The 9919-nt window shown below is 41.2% G+C and overlaps 1 protein-coding gene and 1 non-coding gene across 2 annotated transcripts in view; both read left to right on the top strand.

Moving 5' to 3' along the window:
• The first annotated feature begins 445 nt into the window (after positions 1–445).
• IARS1 (isoleucyl-tRNA synthetase 1) overlaps positions 446–9919 on the top strand; it is a 61208-nt gene continuing 51734 nt past the window's right edge. The window contains exons 1-2 of the mRNA XM_037494881.2: positions 446–514; positions 9146–9268. Of these exons, the coding sequence (XP_037350778.1) occupies positions 9150–9268 (119 nt within the window). The 5' untranslated portion in view covers positions 446–514; positions 9146–9149. The remainder of the gene's footprint in view (positions 515–9145; positions 9269–9919) is intronic.
• On the top strand, positions 3425–3557 carry LOC119233198 (small nucleolar RNA SNORA84). The gene has a single exon (XR_005122345.1). It is a non-coding gene; the product is annotated as a small nucleolar RNA SNORA84 (small nucleolar RNA).

Below are 9919 nucleotides of genomic sequence, written 5' to 3'. Positions count from 1 at the left end.
TCCAGTCCCCAAGGGCCTATCCTGAGCCTTCCACGCGGCGCACTGAAACGCCCAGAATCCCTGTCTTGGTCAAGAGGAACCCGACCACCACCACGCCCGCGACCGGGGTCTCCAACAGCATGCGGGTTCGCTAGACAAGAGTGTGGTAAGAGAAAACGCCACCGGCCCCAGCCCGCGACTGTACACATCAGCCGGTCCCGCCCGCCTCAAGATCTCGCGCAGCCCCCAGCTGTCTTCCCAGCGTGCACCGCAGCGCCGCAGAGGGGCGTGGCCGGCCCGTGAAACCAATCAGCGCCCGGCTTGTTGATGCGTGCGGGGTGGTACACTCTGATTGGTCAGTAGGGACCAGCCCTACATCCTCGCGCGTCCCTGTCAGGCGTTGCATCACCTCTAGACGCCGGTGGCGGCGTGGACTAGGTTCCTTCTGAGGCGCCGGCCCGCGGGGCCTCCAGCTACACCTCCTGCCCCCTTTGCTCCCCTGGTACAGCCGCTTCCTGCCCTCGGGGTCCCTCAGGTACACCCCTTTCTGCCGCCGGATCCCCTAGCTACGCCCTATCCAGCATCGGGGCCCCTTAGGCATGGCCCACCTGCACCGGCCCACCCCCCCCCGGTACACTAGATTTTTGTTTGTTTCTTCCGGGTTGTGGGTTAGTCTCGTGCATATTGTTTTCCAAAGGCTAAGCTCTAGACAGTGTAAGTGGACTTAAAATCTCAGAACTGGCCGGGCATCCTGACTGGTCTCTATGGCGGAAGGTTTGCAACCCTCCGAAACTCCTCAGCACAGACTGGTTCTTGTGTTGGCCGGTTGTTAGGATTTGATGTGGTAGAGTTTTCTAGGAGAGTTCAGACGGTTGGCAAGATTGAAGCGGAAGTCCCAGGCTGTCCTTGCCATCCTCAAGTCAGGCACGGCTGCTTATGCCAAGTGCACGTGCAGCTGGGAGCAGGGGAGGAAAACAGCTTTCCAGTGGGATTTGGAGGTGGCAGAAGGTGGCTTCTCAGGAGCTGTCCTGGGTTTGGGGTCTTGAAGAAGAGCAGAAATTGTAGAGAGTGAGCTTTCAGGCGACCATAGTAAAGATTAGAAGGTTTTGAAAGCGTGTTTTGATTCCGATGAAGAGTCGCAGTAGTCACTGCAGCTTAGGATGTGTTTGAGGATTAAGAATTAGCTTTCAGCCATACGGATTTATTGTTTCCTTCTTGACTGAAGTGGTATTTTGAATAAATCTAAAGAGAAGATGGATTTTAATAAAGTGGGGCAGTGTATTAGGTTTAGCATACACATTCAGGATTTGCAGAGAACACAAGATGAACTTGGAATAAAACTGATTGATTTAGGTGATTTCTGGTACTATGGCGAGCCTTGTAAAGAATTAGTAAAGTGGTTGACAATATAGTCTTTTCACAGTGATTAAAGAGTGAATTACTGGGAAGAGGAGGCAACTAAGTGTAGATTGCACTCTAAATGTTTTTGGAAAGATGATACTGTGACTGGGCAAGGACAATCGAATGGAATGTGTGGGCAAAGTAGTAATAATAGCTTACATTATATAATGACATGTGATTGTTGTATTTTTGACTTTATTTTACAGCTGATAGAATTGAGGCTTAAAGACTAAATAACTTTCTATAGGGAACATACTAAGTGATATCACCAAAACTTTGAGATTCCATGCCAGTCTCAGTCACTACCCTGTGTGGGGAGGAGCCCATGCAATAGGTGGGTTGGAAAGGCAAGTGGGAGAAGTATCTCTGACAGAAATTAGGGATGCTGACGAGGTTTTCTTGACAAGGTTTTCTCCCTAACTGCACATTGGAGGTTAAATAGTTAAATGCTTTTGCCAGTAATAAGTTTACATTTGAATGGGAGTGTGGGGGACATGCAATACCAATAAACCACAGAGTCAAGATAGGAGAATACTAGCTCTGAAAAAGGAGGTTGATGATAGCCACACAGGGGAGTGATTATAAGCCAAATAGTCCTAGAGTATTTGTAAAGAGGGCCTGATACTGGAAATCAGTATGTCTTTTGTGTCTCAGCAGTGTCCAGAAAGGTGTGATGTAACTGGACCTTAAGTTTTATAGGAGTAAAAGCCAGGAGTAAGAGTAATAATTTGGAGTAGACCATGCAGCCTTGAGTGCTCCCACTGGAAAGCCTGTACAGAATGTTTTTGGGAAATTAGTCCACTAGGAAAATTAATTCACAGAATATGTAGGATATATAGTACTTATTTTTCTCTTTATTTTTTATTATTTTTTAAAGATTTATTTATTTTTATACAAGAGCTGGGGTACAGGCCAGAAGCGCAGGAGGGTGAGAGAATTCACCAGAGACAGAGTGGGGAGCAGAACAGGCAGACGACCAAAATACACTGCTGAGGGGAGCAGCAGGCAAGACAGGAGAGGTCTGCCACTCCATGTGGGATTCTCTCTGGTTGGCCAGGATCGAACCCACACTGCAGAGGGTGCGGACAGCTTAGCGCTGCGCTCAACCCGCTGCGCCACCAGGGAGGCTCCCTCTTTGTTTTTTAAAGTTTTTGTGATAAAGTTAATTCATACTAAACAAAATCAAAACAGAGTAGTGTAATGCAGCAAATAAAAATCTCTTCTTTTCCTTCCTAATCCTATTTTGTTATGATAGCCAGTTAAGTTTGGTGGGTAACCTTCTAAATTCAACTGCAAAAGTACTGAAACATAGATTTAATATATATTTAAGCTCTTGAAAATGATATAATATAGTGTAAATTGCTATAACTGGACTTTCTCAGTATCTATAGGTAATGTAGATGATATATAATTTATTTTTTAATGGCTACATGGTATTGATGTACTATAACTTAGTCACCTGTTCATGAATATTTAAGATTTTAGATATTTGTCTATAGAAACAATGTTTCAGTTAATGCCTTATATGTTTTGTACATTTGTGTGAGTATATCTGTGGAGTTTATGTTACAGAATCTAACTAAACTCAGGAAAGGCTGGAAATATACGTGTCTCTGGGATTATTTTGACTTAAACAGATTATGAAGGCTTGGGAATGAAAAAGAGGGAACAGAGAAATAGAGATTAAATCCACTTGGGGGATCATCTGGTAGTATTAAGGGTGACTCAGAAATTTCAGGTAATAGAAGAAATAATGGAACTAGTAGGACAGTGAAATAAAAAATGGCAGCAGGTGTGGCAGGGAAGATTATGAGATTTTAAACAACAAAAAAAGTTTTCTCTGATTTGTGTGTTTCCCAAGATTTGTTAAGATAAACACAGGATCTCGGAGAGCATCTAGAAATTACTGAACCAGAAATTCAGGCTAAAGAGACCTAAAGGAATTTTAGAACAGGGAAGAATGGAGGGCCTGGATTATACTCTAGGGAAGAAAAGGAATTTGTTTCCCTGATCCTGATCCCAGCCTCACTCTCCCACCCCCAGCGCCCTGTGGTTACTGGATGCTGTTGTGCAGGTACAGCTCTCCAGTGGATTTGAAGGGCCAAAGTAATCCTGTGATTTATGCATGGGGGTTGTTTCTTCTCAGCAGCCACCATAGCCCGGTCACTGATACATGACTCTTCTGGAATGGTCATTGCCATTACATTTGACCATTATGTTTGGCATAATAATGCAGTGAGTCCTAATCTTCTGGGGAGTGAAGGCTCCCTAGAAATTTTATTAAAGTTATGAACTATTATCTCAGAAAGCTGAAATATTTTAAGAAAATTTGAAGTTCAAATGGATAATCCTGACTAACGTTCAAAACAGTGCTAGAGCAGCAACTCATGGGCCTCCCCGGTGGTGCAGCGGTTGAGCAGCGGTTGAGCGCTGGGCTGCGAAGCTGCCCGCGGCCTCTGCGGCGCTGGTTCGATCCCCGGCTGCTCCCCGGCCACCGGAGCAGGGTCCCACATGGCACGCAGACCTCTCCTGCCGCCCTCTGCTCCCCTCAGCAGTGTACTTCGGTCCTTCTGCCTGCTCTGCTCCCTGCTCTGGCTCTGGTGAATTCTCTCACCCTCCCGCGCTTCTGACTGTGCCCAGTGCATGTATAAACAAACAAACAAATAAATAAAACATGCCTCTATTAAAAAAGAAAAAAGAAAAAAAAAATTTTTAGAGTAGCAACTCAGACTCTGATTTGCATGATTAATCCCATGGGATAGTTAAACTGCAGGTTCTCAGAGGTAGTCCAAGTGGGGTCTGGCGAAAATACCCTTATCAGCTCCTATAGATGGGGGTGATCATAGTACTGAACAGTCTCTTTTTTTTTAAGATTTATTTATTTATGCATACAAGAACAGGAATACAGGCCAGAGGTGTGGGGGGGAGGGGAGAGGATTCATCAGAAACAGAACAGGCAGATTGACTGAAATACACTGCTGAGGGGAGCAGCAGGCAAGTTAGGAGAGGTCTGCCATGTGGGTAGCTCCCTGACTGGAGATTGAACTCGTGCTGCAGTGGCTGCAGATAGCTTCATAGGTTGCATCTTAACCCCTTGCACCACCAGGGAGGCCCCAGGATTGAATGGTCTTGAGAAGCAAATTAAAAGTGAGAGAAATAAAGATCTGTTAGTTTCAGATATAATCCCTTATACTCCATTTGGTCTCTAATAATAAAATAGTCACTAAGCCAATAAGATCCCTCATAAATCAGTGAAGTACACACAGACTAACACTGGGTCTTTCTTGTCCTGGAAATGTAAAAAGAGCTAGCAGATCTCAAATGCCTTTTAACTTCAATTTAATACTGTTGATTGGCATAATTTAATTGCAAATGAATAGTTGAGTTAATTAAATGCCCACCTCTTCATTTTTCCTAAATAAAATTCAGGGGCACTTGTGCATCTCAAAAAAGAAAAAGCAAAGAAAAGGAGAGACACTGCTCATAAGTCTTTTTTGTTTTATGACATGGATCAATTGCTGTGCTTAGGCTTTAATTCTCTTCACAGTTAAGATATATAGGTCTCTTTTCTTCTAGGACCACTTAACCCAAACTGTTACAGTTCTTGAATTCTTAACGTTTTCTATCTTTATTGTCTCAATATATTAGCAATCCTGTCCCAGACTAATATGTTCACTTGGAAATCTGGTAAACCTTATTAAAATTATGAAGTAAAAAAAAATAGGCTTTGAGGCAGAATGGGCTCAATGATGCTCACTAGGAGTCAGAGTCCTCAGTGGTTTTGCAGGTTTTTATTGGGATTACCAGGTACACAGCAGGCAGGGGTGCTGGGGGGCTGGTAGGCTCCCCCAGCAGGTCTTCATTCTGGGCTCTCCAGCCTTTTCTCTGCTTCTCTGCTCTTGCTTCTCTGTCGGCTTCTCTTTCGGCCTCTGCTGGCGTCCCCGTGACACCGCCCTTAAAAGCACAGTCTTAGCCCAGGTGAATCCCATCTACCTCAGCCCACACCTTATTCCAAGTGCCTGCCATCAGGCATGCATTCAGGACCGCAAGGATCCATAATCTATCCTGATGGCGGAAGGCCAGAAAAGCCTGACATTTTTCCTTACCCTACAAAGGAGATATTTATATGAAACACAACTGACAGGGAATCAGTATCCAAGACAGTTTTCCAAAGCGAATATACAGAAGGCCAACATGAAAAAATGTTCATCATCACTTATTACTAGGGAAATGCAAATCAAAACCACAAGATATCTCAGACCTGTGACAATGACGTATTTCAAAAAAACTCCCAAAAAGTGTTGGAGAATATGTGGAAAAAGAAGAATCCTTAGATACCATTGGTAGGAATGTAAATTTGTGTAGCCATTTTGGAAAGCAGTATTTTAAAAATTTAAAAATGGAAATACCCTAAGATCCTATCTTAAAAACCTATGTTAAAAAACTGAAAATGGAGACCCATCTTAAAAAAAAAAAAATGGAAATACCATATGATCTAGTGTGGAAATACATACGTACTTTGAGTATCTAGCTGAATAACCTGAAAACATCAACTTGAAAAATTAAATACCCGGGGCCTCCCTGGTGGCCACCCTCAACTGCACTGTGAAACTATCCACAGCCTTTGCAGTGCGAATTCCATCCCAGCCGGCCGGGTTGAAACCCACATGGTGTGGCAGACCTCTCACGTCCCTCCCGCTGCTCCCCTCAGCAATGTATTTCAATGGATCTGCCTGTTCTGCTCCCCACACTCTGGTGAATCCTCTCACCCCCCCACACCTCTGGTCTACACCCCAGTTCTTGTATGCATAAATAAATAAAAATCTTTTTTTTTTAATTAAAAAAATAAAACTAAAATAGGCATTTTTCTATCATAAAGGGCAAAGCTTATGGACTCAACAAATGCACTTGTAATCTAATGATCTTAGGGTAATGAGAGTCCTGACAGGTTAAGTAACTTACTCAGTTTCAGAGTTAGTGAAAGGCAGAGCTAGTAGATTGCTAGGTAAAGTGATAGATGATTAAGAAGATTATTATGTCATTATTATTTTTTAATATGTGATTCAGAGGAATAGGTTCACACCTCCTCAGATATGAATCACCACATGCCACCTACCCCAGAACACCCATATCCATTTATCATATATGATTTGACCCCCTTCCTCACTTTGGTCCCAGCTCTCCACACCCCTCCTCAACCCCCAGTAGCCTCAATTCTGCAGTCTTTTTTTTATTTGTTTGTTTGTTTGTTTATTTATACAAGAACCAGGGTACAGGCCAGATTCGAGGGAGGGTGAGAGGATTCACCAGAGACAGAGAGGGGAACAGAACAGGCAGACTGATGAAATACACTGCTGAGGGGAGCAGCAGGTGTGACAAAAGAGGTCTGCCACGCCATGTGGGACCCTCGCCTGCTGGCCGGGATTGAACCGGCACTGCAGAAGCTGTGGACAGCTTCACAGCGCGGCTCAACTGCCTGCGCCACCAGGGGAGGCCCAATTCTGCAGTCTTTTCTAGGCTTTGTTTTGTTTCTCTGTATTCCACATGAGTGAAATTTTCTGGTAATTGTTTTTCTCCTTAGTTTATTTCACTTGGCATAATCCCTTCCAACTCCATTCATGTTGTCACAAATGTCAGGAATTCATCTTTTTTTAAATAGCTGAATAGTACTCCATTGTGTATTTGTATATCTTATTAATTCAATAATCTGTTGTTAAGGAAGTGATTTTTCAACTCAATAAACACAGTTCAACTTGGTTAATAGAATTTGGTGATGGATGTGTGAAAGGAAACTAACATTACTATGCCAAAAACATAGAACTAGCTCTTATGAGAATGAGCTATTTACAGCATGTAATTCTACATTCCCCAGACTAAGGACTGGGGAATTTCACCTCATTTTGGCTCCTCAGTTGCTGTATCTGTAACATGAAATGAGACTGATGGGTGGACTTAGAAGTTTTTTCCAGCACCACAGTCTACAAAATGGTGACAAAGTTAAGGGATACTTTTTCCCAAACCCTCACATTATTCTCAGTGCTATATCAAGGGTGAAAAATGAATAAGCAAAACATTGAAGAGCCAAAAGTCTGAAGGTTATCATCAGTACATAACTTTCCTATTTTAGTGCTTCTTGCACTCGGGATAATTTATAAGTTTGCTCCAGGAATAGGAGCAGAAACTTTTTTTAAAACCATTTTTTTTTTGTCTCTGTAAAAGAATGATCTCAGGCCCCTTACTTTCCTTACTTTATGATTCTTTTAATTCCTTTTCTTTTTCTGAGTCAAAAATCAATTTTATTTGTTCACTCACTCAATACTAAGCTGTTCTCTAGCATAGCTCTAGCTGGCAAATAAGTTCCAAATATTTCATAAATAACAAAAGTAAAGAAATATGTGCAGTATTATCCATTCAGCTTGAATCTTTTTGAACTAAATAACTTTTTGCAACTTCATTGTAGACTCAGATCTAAAAAAAAAAAAGGGGTGTGCTTCAGAGACTACCATAAAGAACATAAAAGATACCCACAGAGTGGGAGGAAAAAATTGCAAATCATATAACTGATAAACGGACTTATATCTGCAATATAAAAACACAAATAGCCCAATAAGATATTGGGCAAAAGGTGAATAGACATTTCTCCCCAGGAAGATAACAGTGACCAGTTAATACATGCAGAAGTCCTCATCATCATTGTCTTTAGGGAAACACAAATCAAAATCATGATGAAATACCACTTCATACCCATTAGGATTTCCTATAGTCCAAAGATGGACAATGAGGAGTAAGAATGTAGGAAGCTGGAATCCTTATTCCTTAAAGAATATAAAATAATGCAACAGCTTTTGAAAACATTTTTTTAAAGATTTATTTTTATTGATTTATGCATACAAGAATGGGGTACGGGCCACAAGTGTGGGTGGGGGGGAGGTGAGAGGATTCACCAGAGACAGAGTAGGGAGCAGAACAGGTGGATCTACTGAAATACACTGCTAAGGGGAGCAGCATGCAAGAGAGGAGAGGTCTGCTACGACATGTGGGTTAACTCCTTGGCCAGGGATCAAACTCATGCTACAATGGCTGCTGATAGCTTTGTTAGTGCGTATACTTCACCCCTTGTACTATCAGGGAGGCCCACTTTTGAAAACATTTTAGCAGTTTCTTAAAAAATTAAACTAAGGAATTCCACTCCTAGATAAATACTGAAGAGAATTGAAAACATATGTCCACATAAAAACTTATACATGCATGTTCATAGCAGCATTATTCATGACTTAAAAATGGAAACATTTTTCCATACTGATAAATGGATAAACAAAATGTGTCATCCATATAATGAAATATTACTCAGTCATAAAAAGTAATAAAGTATGAGTACAAATTGTAACATGTATAAACCTCAAAAACAAGTCTAATAGAGACCAGGCACAATAAGCTACATATAAATGATTTCACTTATGTGAAGTATCTGGAATAGAAAAATCTATGTAGAGGCCAAATGCAGATTAATGGCTGTCAGAGTACTGGGGAAGATGAATGAGAATGACTGCTAATGTGTGCAGGTTTTTGGAAAGGAGAGGTGCAAGTAGTGATAAATATTCTGGAATTAGAGTGGTGATGGTTGCACAACTTTATGACTAAAATAAATCATTTTAGTAAGTACCAGGTGGTGTCATGGATAATCATATATACATATTTTAACATGTAGCACTCTGTTATTCCTAGACTTCTCTTTTGAAACTAATAAATTTTATTTTTCTTGCAGCAAAATGGTTCAACAAGTTCCAGAAAACATCAATTTTCCTGCTGAAGAAGAGAAAATCTTGGAGCTATGGTCCAAATTTAATTGTTTTCAGGAATGCTTAAAGCAATCAAAGAATAGACCAAGGTATGTGAATTTCTTTGGTAAAAGTAGAGTCTTTACAAATAGTCATTTCTTAGACTAAGTCCTATTAAGGAAGACTCTTATTCATCTTTGTATACACAGAATCTGCTCTCCCAGCACTGCGTAATAGATATGCAGTGAATGATGAGTTCTAGATTATGATAGATTGTGTTTCTTTCAAGAGGTTTTCTGAGTAGAGTTCATATATTGCCCTCTTCATTTCACTATCATCATGGATCACCACCATCATTTAAGCATGCTCATAATACCTAGACTAGTAGTTGCCTACTACTAGGGTGCTTCCTGCCTATAGTCTTCCATATAAAAACCAGAACATTAATTATTATTTTCACTATGTTTTCTGTGCTCAGAACCTTGAGATAGGTATTTCTCTTTTACTGATGAGATACCTCAGGATCAGGATGAATAACTTGCCTTATATCATGAAATTAATGAATAGAGAATGAATGGTTCCATAGAGGTCACTCTAGTTCCACCAGAACTAGCTTTTTTGAAGGAAGGAGCACTAGTAAATATGTCAGCAATTATGTCTTTGAATCATGGTCTTGCTGTTTTTCTACTTCCTGAAAGACTTCACTGTGATAGGAACTATCTATAGAAAATGTCTTAAATTTTTGCAGCTGATTTAAAGTA

Source organism: Talpa occidentalis, unplaced genomic scaffold (assembly GCF_014898055.3).
Source record: "Talpa occidentalis isolate TD23 unplaced genomic scaffold, MPIMG_talOcc4v2.1 talOcc4.7, whole genome shotgun sequence".
Lineage (NCBI taxonomy): Eukaryota > Metazoa > Chordata > Mammalia > Eulipotyphla > Talpidae > Talpa > Talpa occidentalis.
Note: the sequence above shows the minus strand (reverse complement) of the source record. Positions and strands in the feature narration are given on the sequence as shown.